Raw genomic sequence first — 12,865 nt, 5'->3', positions numbered from 1 at the left:
AATTTAAGTCAAACATTTGTGGAGGAAAACTTGTTTAAAGATGTTTCCAGAGGTCATGAAAGGTCAACCAGCCACACACACACAAATTTGTTGTTAATCAACTCAGCTACATTTCTGCAGGAAGATTTTTGCTTGTGCTGCTTTTGCTCTGAAGATTTTGACCTCTGAAAACTAATATATTAGAAAAGAGGACTGCAAACATTTGACAGGAAATGTTAGATTTGAAGGTGTGTGTGGGTTTGGGGAGTGCAAATTCACTTATGTCATAAAAACTGTATGTACACTTCAGTTGTAGTTTTGGTTCAGTGTTCATGTTTTATGTTCTTGCACTGCAAGAAATGCTATTCTACATGTTTATTTACACCCCTTCAGTTCATTTTGATCCAAATCAAGAAAATAAGAGAATAACCAGCAAGAGTGAAAAATAAATGTGAATGCTTTAACCATGTCAATGTATTTCTGTATGTATTGTTTAATCGCTTTACTTCCCTTGCTTGGTGGTCACATAATGAAAATCTTGAACATGTAAATTCAGTTTTCCTTTTCCAAAACTTTCAAAAAATTTATTTCACATAAGATAACAGCAGACTGCTGATAAAATGAAAAACTCATCTTGTCCCGGGAAAAATTTTGAAGATCCTCTCCTTAGTAGAGTAAGTCTGCCCCAATGTCACCATACTGGTTAAAAATATTATAAATGGCAATCCCAAATAAAAAAAACTTTTGCTCAACAAAGAGCTTTTTATATTGCTATAAGCCTGAACAAAGAAAGCCAACAATTCAAAGCCATCTGAACATTATGATGGCCAAACTACTTTGGAACTGAATCTTATTTTGAGGTTGATGAGCAGAAACAAGAGGCACCATTAGAAGAAAAAACAAATATCTGTAATTGAACTTTCTGGAATTCTTACATTAAATTCAGATTACAAAAATCAACAATTACACGATTTTATATAGCTGGATAAGTAGCAACCACAGATGTGGTGCTTTTTGGAAATTTGTTCATTTCCTCTCCCTCCTTTTCTTCTTAGGCTTCTTTTTCTGACGTACTGCTGTTATTTTCCTTGGTACTGTCCATTTAGGTACGGCACGGGTCCCCACATCCTCTCCCTCAAAACCAGGAACTGGTCCTCAGTTCTTCTTGGCTTTTGGCGAGTCATATTTCCTCTTACTGGAGTACCAGAGGAGCAGAGGGATTCCAATAGAAGGCAGAGTCATCACACCAAAGGCAGCCCAGTCCAGCTAACGGAAGCACAAACAAGTTAAATACAAACAAAATATGTTGCATAAAATTGCAAAGAAGTAACATGCCCAGTATATTTTCTAACAAGGAAAGAATTCCAGCTCAGCTTACATAGTGAGGAGAGAAACGCCGGTCAAACTCCCTCTGGGCCAAGATGCCCCCCTGGCCAGGGGCACTGGTGTAACCCACCTTCACAAATAAACAACCAAATAAATAAAACTCGTATTTAACATAGTTTTTTTCACCATACCACACCACAAGGACATCTGATCTTACCACAACCTGTCCTCCTTCCTGGGCTACGTAGCTGACAGAAGCTGAGGTGAAGTTAAAGTACCCTGCCTTTAGAGGGCGTAACACCACCGTATGAGACACGTTGCTCGCTCTGATTTCTGTAGTTAAATTGAAAACTGACATAATGAAGAGAACATCCATGTGATTTACACCACAAACCTCTCTGACGTCTGTAAGGACAGATAAAAAAAAAAGAGCAAACATTTTTTCTACATAGTAATGCTGTCTTCTGAAGTTTACTCATGTTTGACCCTCCCTCAACATATTTGGTGAAGAATGAATGGCAGAAAAACACAAAGTAACTTAGAACGTTTTCTGAAGGCAGATATGCTTCCTTTTCTTACACCTGGTGATAATCATAATCATTAAACTCAATCAAAATGTCACTGGTGTAAAACCAAGCAAAGCATTTTAACAGCTTTGTCAAACAAAGTTTTATGTGGGTGTTTACATTAGTTTATTACCACCAAAAACAATATCAAACTGCTATTCCACAAGTTCCCATGTTTCTAAAACACATAAAATCACAGGATTGTGATTAAATATAAATACCTGTACAAGCAGCAACAAACAGCAATTCAGTTCAAGGATACGGTGCAATCCTGTCCCATTTAACATTCAACATTCCCGACACAATTCCAAAGTCTTCAGGAGGAAAGGAATCATCAGAAAGTTCCACTTCCAGGGCAGCACTAAGGAGACAAGAAGAGGGACACACAAGGGAGAAAATCCCATTTCACTATTGGGGGGCAATAAACCAGGAGATTCCTTAAGAGCATCTTTAAGGGTTGGGGGCAATAAAGGTTCAGTGAAATCTAATGTTAAATGTAGTTAGAACTTTATAAGAGCTGGCTCAGATGTATTTAATAGTCACAACAGTAATATGATAACAATAATGTCCCTTATTAGTTCCATATCTCATCCATAAAATTTGTGAAATCCTTGTTTCAATTTTGCAGAAGACAGATTTACTAATGACAACACATTGTTCACAATCTTTCCAATATGACTGAAAACAAGACAATGATCGTTCTGACAAATTAATGAAAGCTTTGAGATTAGTAAATTGTGATTCACCGTATCAAAGTCCTTTGTAAGTTAAGAAAAACTTCACCCGTAATTTATCCCTTTAAGTGACTGTTTAGCCTTTTCAAGCAGCAGACTTATCGCAGTCTCTGGAATGATTATGTCTGAAGTCAAAGTGAAGAGGATGCAGACCGTTACTTTTTAAATACAACAGTAGTTCTACAATAATTTTCTCCAGCACTTTTGACATGACCGGAACGAGACTGTAGTTGATTTTATGGATTTGAGAGGAATCAGCTACCAGGAACCCATCATCTCCCAGAACTGCAACCTACCTGGAGTTCCAGAAGTACAAGATGTTCAGAACTCAGAGACATGGCCAAGGCATAGGAGGCTGAAACCTGACCACCACTGAACAAGACACATTGTTGAAATGTCAAAACTGGGCAAAGACAGCTCTGAAGACAGAGTTGTCAAAGGTTTTATGGACTGGTGAGAAGAAGTGACCCATGACAGACCAGATGGATGGACCCTAATGGGCACAAAGCTCCACTTTGCATCAGACACCAGCAAGGTGGAGGCAGGGTAATGGTATGGGCTGGCATTATCAAAGATGAGCTAGTTGGACCTCTGAACATGGACTCAAAATCAATTCCCAAACCAACTGCTAGTTTTTAGAGGACACTTTCTTCAAGCAGTGGTTCTTCAATCATTGTTCAGCCCTGGTTTGTTCTAGTACTAGCCGATTGTTTTGGAGGCCTACATGAGTATTTGAATTCACCTTAATGAGAGAGAAGAATACTAAAATCGTCAAAGCTTCACCGCAGAGCGGTTCTATGTCTAGCAATAACCGTGCACTGACCTGGAGCCCACATTGTAGATGTTGTACTGCAGGGTGAGGTCTCGGCCCTCCACAGCGTAGCGGTTTAGCAGAGACTTGGAGGCCAGAAGCCGTGCGCCCTCCTCTGCGGCAGTCAGCGCGAGAACCACCAGCAGCACGCACACACGCAGCATCATGGTCATCCTGGAGAAAGACACTTTCTATTGAAGCATCAGGGTAGCTTAGAAACAACAGACTAGAATGATTGTTTAACAGATTGCGCAGGGAAAATGGAAAACGAAAAGCTGGAATATTTGATTTAAAAAAAGAAGCTATATTTGCTGCTATATTCCCAGACAAAACAGCAAACTCTAAATCTTATATTAGACGTCTTAAACATCACAGTGAAATGCTTACGTGGACCAACCAGTGTGGGAACAACCATAAGCATTAAACCACCCATTCTTTACATAAACTAATTATATTGCTAAATACAGATTAGTTTAGCAAACATTTTAGTTTGTAACCTACAAAACAACCCAAACAACTTAAAGACAGACTGTTACCGTGAGTGTTTTTCCTCCAGCAGAAGCGAAGTAGCGAGCGTGGCACAGACTGAGCTCAGTCATGACGTGTTGCGTCAGTCATGACGTGTTGCTTCGTGAAGAAAATTACCGGTGCAGGCTGCAGCGCCTCTGCTGTGTAGGCGGTGGAAATGCGCAAGCGAATTGGAAAGACTACATTTCCTGAACTAATTATGCTTGGGAGTAAATCCTATCCCATTATTGTGAGAGACCATGAACAGGGGAATTTCTTAGGAACAATTTTGGGAGCTCAGCAAAGTTACAGTAAAATGTAATGTGGTTTAAAAGGTTTTTAATGCGTTCAAGCTGCAGGACCAAAAATGACTAGTTGTAATGCACATCAAACGTGTTTTTCTCAGGAGACAAACTGTTGAGACCCATAAACTTAAAATGTTACCTATGACTTTGGTTTAGTGCCACTGACCAAATCTCTGCTACACTTTTGCAAAAATTTAAAGCTCTAAATAGCTCCTTTCAATAAAATTCCAGTATAAACTTATAACTTAAGTTTTATCTGTTTGAAGCATTTATTCAGTGATTGGATGGGTTCAGAGTCACCTGGTGACATCATAATGTAGAGCTGAGTATCATCTGCATAGTTATGGTAGCTAATATTATTTCCTGTTATGACCTGAGCTAGTGGGAGAATATAAATATTAAATAAGAGGGGTCCTAAGATTGAACCTTGGGGTACCCCACATGTGACCTTTGACCTTTTTGATGAGAAGTTTCCCATTGAAACAAAGAAATCCCTGTTCTTTATGTAAGATTCAAACCAGTCGAGAACCGAACCGGAGAGTCCGACCCAACTCTCCAGTCGATTCAGTAATATGTCAAAAGCTGCACTGAGGTCCAACAGAACCAGCACTGTGGTTCAGCTCTGTCCGTATTTATATGGATATCATTGAATACTTTGACTAGGCCAGTCTCCGTGCTGTGGTGAGCACAAAAACCAGATTGGAAAGAGTTAAAGCAGTTGGTCATCATGAGGAAACTATTTAATTGTTTACAAACAGATTTTTCAATAACTTTGCTGATGACTGGGAGGTCAGAGGTCGGCCTGTAATTCTGCAGTAGTGATTTGTCCAGATTGTTCTTTTTTAGCAGTGGTTTGATGACTTCAAAAAGCAACTCTCATGTTGAAGTTTTGAAAATGGTGTCAGAAACTAAATGTTTTTCACAATTTTTTTCATTCTACAGTTGGGTGTGACCATCTATGGAGTTAATGATAAAGTGGAGTTGAAATATCAGTGGAAATGATCAGTGCCCATTCTGTGGTCATTTGTGTCTAATGTCCCTTTCTCAGGCAGACCATATTTACTTGAATATGCTTACTGCAGTTAAAATAACACACTGGTTATGTTTTGGGTTAAATAAAAACTTCCAGAGGTGTCATCATTACTCTTTCTTATTTTGCTTAGCAGTATTTAACTCTGCAGGTCATCACTGAAATTTTGATGCACAGAATCACAAGTAGTGTGAACTGTGTCACAGAAGGCAAACACAATAAAAACATGAATTATTTGCAGCATTGTTCATTAAATTGGCATACTATTGATTTATTAAAAAAATATACTTACAAGCACACTTAATCATATTTCTAGACCATTGCATACATTCAACAGTATTTTAAAAGCAAGTACTTACTTCCTTTTACCCAAGTAAAATGTTGATGTGGCACTTTTGCTTTCACTAGATCACATTTTTGTCTGCTTATTTGTACTTTTACAGTTCTTTGTAAAAATATTGTGCTTTGTTTCTCCATCACTCAATATTCCATTGGAGTTTGTTTTTTCAATAACCAAACTGTAAATGTTCCTTTTTGATAAAGCTTGTAGTAAGACTTGCTCAGGTTATCCTAAGCTACTTCTGTGGTTATGCTTCCATTGATTTAATCTATTAGAGCACAATACATAGATCTAATATACAATATTAAACCAAACTTTTTCTCCTTCTCTTCTTCTGCTCTTCTCCAGTTGCATCATTTGCTATTATTTCACCTGTTAACATTTTGTTTTCTCTGTTATTTTTCTCTCCACAGAAGCTACACTTGGTCTGGTACTCCATTTGGCTGTTATATTTTCCCGGAGGACGACAATGGCTGAGGTAATGCTGCCATCACCTAATCCTTGTCCCTCTCCTCCTGTTAACTTTTCACTTTCATGAACATCAAAAGTAATCCTTCATCACTTCATCTGTCTCTTCTTGTGCATTCTGCTCTGTCTTCTCAAACCCCCGTCAGCCACCGCAGATGGATTCTTGTGCTGAACCTGGTTCTGCTTCTGTTGTAGGTGTCTTTCTATTAAAGGGGGAATTTTTCCTCTCCACTATCGCTTCATACATGTTCGGTATGAGGGATCGCTGCAAATTCAGTGACAGAATGCAAGCAATTGTTGCTATGTGCTCAACCAATGCTGCAAGTCAATAACTCGGTGGAATCTTTTGGGTTTCCTTAGAAATTTTGTAAGACTACTTAAATCGAGGTTTTAAACTGAATTAGGCTGAAAAAGAAAAAAAAAACAGATGGAAACTTTGCCCATCAGAAACACAAATGTGATCCTCTGGTTGATGTTGTGCAGCAATAGATCACAAGTTATTGTGGATGGTAAACAGGACTTTTGTTAAAAATTGTGGACCTTGATTGTGAAATCATTTTCATTCCACGTGGCCACTGTCTTTGAATCCCACTGCACTGGGGATTTGACATCTTTGTTCCACTGCTTTCTCCAGCTAGTGACCCAGAAGCACATGCTGCTGGTGTGAAAACGGAATCAGGAAGAAGTGTGTTCTGAAACCAGTGCTGTGACTGAGCTCACACTTTCATTTTGTCTTGTATTTTCTGGAGAACTCAATTGCAGTCTGGTGAGCCAAAGACAGATCAAAAAAAGATTTGTCACATAGTTCAACTACTTTGTTAATGCTACATGTGATTTTTTTTTTAACCTTGAGTATTTCAAATAAAATTCTCATTGCTTCTGGAATGTGAATCCAATCCTTGTCAATAAATAACTTTAATCATTCACAGTGAACAATATGTTTATGTCCTGGTACATTTTAGATTGTAGAGAATCTCCATCTATGATCAAACTGTTCTCTTGGAAGATCTGTGCCTTAAAGTTAGCTTAGAAACACTATGTTCTGGGGAGAAAGTGTGTCATAGTCATTGTGGGCGTCACACGGTTGCCTCTTTTGGTTTTCCCAATCTTGCTGAGGGCAATGAACATTCCAGGATGGGAAGCTGATTCATAGACATTATAGTTGTTGGCCAGGAGGTTCTCCTTGAACTTGCAGTCATCTCTGTAGCTTCCCTAAGTAAAGAGAGAGCCACAGAAAACAACAATCAACTTTCCAACTTGTTTTTGCTTATCATTCACTTTTTTATTTTAAAAAGTGGAAAAAATAAATCTTCAACGCACAATGTAAATATTTAATTGCATGGCAAAGAAAAGGAATTCCAAAGGAATGTCCATCTGAGACATTTAAAATATGACAAATATTACAAATGCTCTGTTGGGATCTGGCTTAGTCGCTAGTTGACATTTTCTGAGGGTTAACAGTCAAGCCTTATTAACAACTTTTCCACCATGAATTTAACCAAGACCTGTCAGAACTGTATTACAATTTTTCTCCATAATTCAGGCGGCTTCATGTGACGAAAGAATCAGGGGCAGTGTGGGTGCTAAGAATTGCTGTTTGACGTTTGTCATAAAACTGAGAAAACATTAAACAGAGTAATTAAGTCAAGATTGTTCAGTTGGTCTTATTTGTATTATATATTTTATTTCACTAGTTCTAAAATGCTTCTTCTCAAATGAACCTGCGGTATATTTATCTAGAAGTGTTGATTGTGAGATAAAATATGCCAGAGGAAGAACCGATACAGAGATGACAGAGTACCATCTCTTGCATTATAGGGCCAGATATGTTCTATTCAGACACATATTTCTGTTTAACAATAAGTTTTCAGTTTTTGTTATGAGTTTACTTATGAGCAAAGTATCAACAAAGTTAATAACTTATCAGGTGCTAACTGGGAACCAAGCACTTCTTCTTCTTTTCTTTTCAATTTTTTCCCTTTAAGTGTCGCCACAGTGAGTCAGCCGTCTCCATGTCTTCCAAATCTTCTTCTCTCACAACAACTACCTTCATGTTCTCTTTCACTTCATCCATAAATCTCCTCTTTGGTCTTCCTCTGGGTCTCTTTCCTGGGAGGTCCAACCTCAGTACCCTGCTGTATTCACTGTCTCTCCTCTGTCCATGTCCAAACCATCTCAGTCTGACTTCTCTGCCTTTATCTCCTACACGTCTGACACGAGCGCTTCCTCTGATGTATTAATTTCTGATTTTATCCATCCTTGTCTCTCCCAATCTGGAAATCAAGCACTAATACGTAATCATTTTAATCAGAAACCACAGAATGCATACATTAGTGTTGACAGACCATTTGCTATAGTGATATAGTAATGAAAATGATATAATAATGTAACAATCATTAAAATTTATACTACTCTTTATAACCACTATTCCAAATGATCCCTGTAAAAGTTTCTAAATCTGTGTATAGGGGTAGATGCAAAATTAGTTTGAAATCTTAACTATTTGTTTCAGGTGTGATGGAGAAGGGAAGCATAGCTCCCCTGGCCATCGCCTTCCTCAGCAATTCCACTTATTTCTCATCTCCTTTCAGTGCTCCATCTGAGATTTCTTCCTATGAAGTCAATTTCTCTGGTTGAATGTCAACCACTCAGCAAACAGAAGGAGGGCTTGTGAAGAAAGATGTTGATTTTCTGTGCTATTTTTAAAATATCATGTGCCTGTAGAAGGTTGTAGTTTAGAATGGCATTGGAGGAAGTGAATGAAGCCATTCAGTTCATGTTGTACATTCTTCCAAATATTAAGCAACTGAAGTCAGAGCAAGAGGCATGTAGAAAAACTTTTATCGCTGGCAAAGATGTTGTGGCCCGCTGTCCAGAGTGCTGCTTTTAAAGCTTGTCTTAAAACCCATCTGTTTTACTTGGCTTTCAACTCCAGCGAGATCTAGTTTTACGTTGTATGTTTGTTTGTTTTAAACTGTATGAGTTTTCATTTGTTTTTAGTTTTATTTTTTGTACAGCACTTTGTATCAACTGTAGTTGTTTTAAAGTGCTTTATAAATAAAGTTTATAAAGCTTTATTTATAAATCTTTATAATTACATTACAATTACAGTAATTGTAATGTAATGTAATGTAATTACAATTAAACTTTCAAAGCCAAAAACTATTTGTTCCATTAAAAGATCTGTTGTTGTTTTTTTTTTTAAATAAAAAAAACAATTAACAAACAAAAGAGTGGGATCTTGATAACAAATTATACCATACTGTTAATGGTCTGCCAATGCCTGATTTATTACACATTAAAGTAATATTTTACACCAAATACTCTAAATCAAAACCTCTATAGTTAAGCAGAGAAGGGCATATCTTACCGAACCATAAAGTTTCCCCTTGTCACTCATGGCAATGAACAGACCACTTCTGACCCCATATAAAGTCACAACTCCTCTTTCCACTGGAGAAATTTCTAAAAGGCCTGGAGGGAAGAACAGCAGTTAAAGATTACAGAGAAACCCAATGTGAACAGAAATAATTCTTACTCCCAAGTTGGAATAAAGACAAAGAACAGTTGTTTGTGATATTTTCTGTCCCTCAAATATTGACCTCACAGCATAATTATTGTGAAAATGAGCAGAAGTACACTAATGAACTTAAGCAAATTGACCACAGAGAGCAACAGATAACATATTAATGTTGATTGGTGTTGAAATCTGCAACATTAGATGGCATGGGTCTGCATCAAGTTTTAGTTTCATTGATGAGTTACTAAACAGAAAGCTACAAAATACACCAAGCACATCTACTACATCTGAAAATGCATTTTATTTTAAAGGATTCTTCATGAGATATATGCCTCACACATTATTACAACTTGTGTAAACATTTTGCTCGAGAAGACTTATATGACATATATTTAAATTTTATTATTTTCACCAACATGTCATAAACAATTAAAAAACTAAGGGATGAAAAAGGAAATGAAATATTTTTGTAGCTCATTTAATTAAAGAATTATTGCAGATAGTGAAGTCTGTGTGCAGAAAACAACTCCTGTAGCAGTCATTATTGGAATGAATTTGAAGAAGTCCCTAGTGAAGATACTCCATTTTATAAGACAGTCTCATAAGGAGGATGGTCAGAGCTGTCGATAATTTTCTTTATTTTATGAAGAATTCTTTTCTGCACTATCATCTCCAGAGGCTCTACAGTCATTCCCAGAACAGAACCAGAGCAGAACCAGAACAAAACCAACTGTCTTTATCAGGTTGCTGTGCTTTTTCAGGGCCCTGGTTCTGATGCTTCTGCCTCAACAGGTGGCAGCAGAAGAGATGAAACTCAACAACAGACTTACAGACAATCTGAAGCATCTTACTACAAACTGTGAAGGATCTCAGCTTCCTCAGTAAGTCCAGACTGCTCTGTCTCTTCTTACAGACACTTCACTGTTGGGTCTCCAGTTCAGATTGTTGTCGAGATGAACACTGAGGTATTTCTATTCTTTAACCACCTCCACTTCCTTTCCAATGATGGATGTGATGTAACCCTGTTCCTCCTGAAATCTAAAATGATCTCCTTTGTTTGTTTACATTCAAGATTGTCCCACACCTTGACACAAAGCGGTCCAATATGGAGACATATTTCAAATTTCCTTCATTCTAAATAACATCACAACTGTAATCAATTAATTGTTTTGCAATTAAATAAATCACATTAATGTAAAAATGAAAAATGTTAAATATCAATTCATTCAGAATGTATAAATTATCTGACAAATTCCTTACATTAATCTTTATTTTATCATGAAATGTTTAAAAATACTTACTGTACTTGTTTTCATTGTGTACTCCTGTTATTTTTCCATTTGGTAGGACCTGAATATGGAAGCCGATGCCCACGTTACAGTAAAGTCTTCTAAGTCTTTTTATTCCCAGCAGATACTGTCCATCTCTTTCTGCATCTTCTCTTTTGTTCAAAGTGAAGCTGCTGCTGTGCACCAATGATCTGGCATTGCGAATGCTCTGTTTTGTCCTGCTGAGTGTAACAGTGGCATATAAGCTGCTCAAGAAGATCCCATACAGGAAAAAAGAGATCTTGGACTTTGGAAATGACATACTCTATATGCCAGTGGTAAAAACAACTCAGGTCTTGCCTAAGTTTTTCACTTATAGGCAAAAATAGAGATAAAAACCAGCATATATTCTAAAAAAATTCTTACAATTCTGGACTTCTAAATGGTGAAAATCACTTATAGAGTGCATACTGAAACATCCCTAAACATCCATGTGATTGCATGTGGTTTTTCATTTGTATGGTGTTTTCTGGTTTTGCTTTATCCTCAGACAGTCATACACTAAGTAACCATGCGGACTTATATGCATGCTGCATTACATCACATACTGCCTGCTGTGTTGTTTATCTGTGAGTCACAGGTGCTGTAGAAGCACAGAGTGAAAATACATAGAACATGTAGTGACAGAAAACAAACACAGACACGCAAGCATTTAAAATAGGAAAAGTAATGATGAAAAACACATCAACTGCTAATGGCATAAACCCAGGTGCTCCTCTTGCGCCATTTGAAACCAATTGCATCATCTGTTTGTAAATATAAATAGCACAGGTGGGACCAAGTCATTGCTTTGCAAGTCACAAGTTAGGCTTAAGTCTCTACCCAAGTCTTGAGTCAAGTCCCAATCAGACTTTAAATGTCCAGGTCAAGTCCAAAGATCAAACAGGCAAGTCCCCAATCAGGTCTGAATCCTTAACTTTAAATAAATTAAACATGATAATGATTCACAATAAATTATATTTTTTTATGCATCATTATAATGATCACAATGTTACATATGTTATGACAGAAACCGTGCAGGATGCTCTAAAGTGTAGCAGAAGTAAAAATGGAATGCAGGCGTTCAGCTGCTGGCTAAGGGGTTAACCAACATCAACAGCACATATGCGCTGGCATTACGTAATGATCAGATGAAACTAACAATTACTATTATATGTGCAAGTAGAACAAACTTTGTGATTAAAATGATTTCATTAAATTTCATTATGCTGTTGACATTTATCAGAACAGATGTACTGCTTTGTTAAGCTTCTGTCCCAAAGCTCAGAGAATAAAAGAACATATTTGAAAGAGTGAAATGCTTATAATCTTACCATGTAAGTGCACTATTGCAAGGTTAGTGACCTGCTGTACTAAAACCCACGTTTTGTTCTTTTGATATTTATGTCTGAGCTAGAACAAAAAAAAACCTTAGTTGTTCAAATAACATTACCTTATCGCTTTAGTAATTTTGACTCATCAATTTTTGTGTGTTTAAAAGTTTACATAAAGTTAGATGTTACCTCTCTATTGTTGTTTACAATCCACATATTTTGCCTGACATATTTTTTGTTATTTTTGATGAGATTCTTTTGTCAAATTGCTTCTTCTGAGTTGAGCATGCAATTTATTTCCCTCTCGAACTGCCTCGAGTTTTAAGGCAGTTTTGTGACATAGCACCACTTCACACACACATTGTCTAAAAGGACTTTAAAAATAAAAAATAAATAAAGATGTCAGCTGAATGTTAATTGATATGAATTTCTGAGGGGAAAATTCTCTCCTGGCTCAATAAACCATGGCATGTATACAGAGGTGGAAAGAGAATCCAAAAACTGTAAGAGCAGCACTAAGTCAACATATTTTTACTCAAGTAAAAGTAAAAAGTAGCTTTTCTAGAAATTACTCAAGCAAGAGTGAAGATGTAATTGGTAAAAGGTCTACTCAAATATTGAATAACTGATCAGATAAT

At 37.0% G+C, this 12,865-nt stretch overlaps 2 protein-coding genes across 2 annotated transcripts; both read right to left on the bottom strand.

Moving 5' to 3' along the window:
- Positions 1–866: 866 nt before the first annotated feature.
- Positions 867–4,044, bottom strand: ssr2 (signal sequence receptor, beta). The gene is made up of 6 exons (XM_055021962.1): positions 3,953–4,044; positions 3,429–3,590; positions 2,134–2,232; positions 1,523–1,631; positions 1,358–1,435; positions 867–1,245 (listed from the first exon to the last, which is right to left on the bottom strand). Exons 2-6 carry the CDS (start codon positions 3,587–3,589, stop codon positions 1,135–1,137), a joined length of 558 nt encoding a protein of 185 aa, XP_054877937.1. The 5' UTR covers position 3,590; positions 3,953–4,044; the 3' UTR covers positions 867–1,134.
- Positions 4,045–7,101: 3,057 nt separating this feature from the next.
- LOC129352780 (fibroblast growth factor 4-like) lies at positions 7,102–11,176 on the bottom strand. The gene is made up of 3 exons (XM_055021904.1): positions 10,888–11,176; positions 9,437–9,540; positions 7,102–7,278 (listed from the first exon to the last, which is right to left on the bottom strand). The coding sequence occupies exons 1-3, from the start codon at positions 11,174–11,176 to the stop codon at positions 7,102–7,104; spliced, it is 570 nt and encodes a 189-aa protein (XP_054877879.1).
- Positions 11,177–12,865: the final 1,689 nt, after the last annotated feature.

This window comes from Poeciliopsis prolifica, unplaced genomic scaffold (genome assembly GCF_027474105.1).
Source record: "Poeciliopsis prolifica strain line A6 unplaced genomic scaffold, Auburn_PproV2 SCAFFOLD080, whole genome shotgun sequence".
Lineage (NCBI taxonomy): Eukaryota > Metazoa > Chordata > Actinopteri > Cyprinodontiformes > Poeciliidae > Poeciliopsis > Poeciliopsis prolifica.
Note: the sequence above shows the minus strand (reverse complement) of the source record. Positions and strands in the feature narration are given on the sequence as shown.

Excerpts from the sequence above, each read along its gene's own strand:
- LOC129352780 (XM_055021904.1), bottom strand. The coding sequence starts at position 11,176 with ATGTCATTTCCAAAGTCCAAGATCTCTTTTTTCCTGTATGGGATCTTC. Across the intron at positions 9,541-10,887 it reads ACACAATGAAAACAAGTACA|GCCTTTTAGAAATTTCTCCA; the intron begins GTAAGTATTTTT and ends TCTTCCCTCCAG. Across the intron at positions 7,279-9,436 it reads AGGGGAAACTTTATGGTTCG|GGAAGCTACAGAGATGACTG; the intron begins GTAAGATATGCC and ends CTCTTTACTTAG.
- ssr2 (XM_055021962.1), bottom strand. The coding sequence starts at position 3,589 with ATGACCATGATGCTGCGTGTGTGCGTGCTGCTGGTGGTTCTCGCGCTG. Across the intron at positions 1,632-2,133 it reads AAATGGGACAGGATTGCACC|AGCGAGCAACGTGTCTCATA; the intron begins GTATCCTTGAAC and ends TACAGAAATCAG. Across the intron at positions 1,246-1,357 it reads GGCGTTTCTCTCCTCACTAT|CTGGACTGGGCTGCCTTTGG; the intron begins GTAAGCTGAGCT and ends TGCTTCCGTTAG.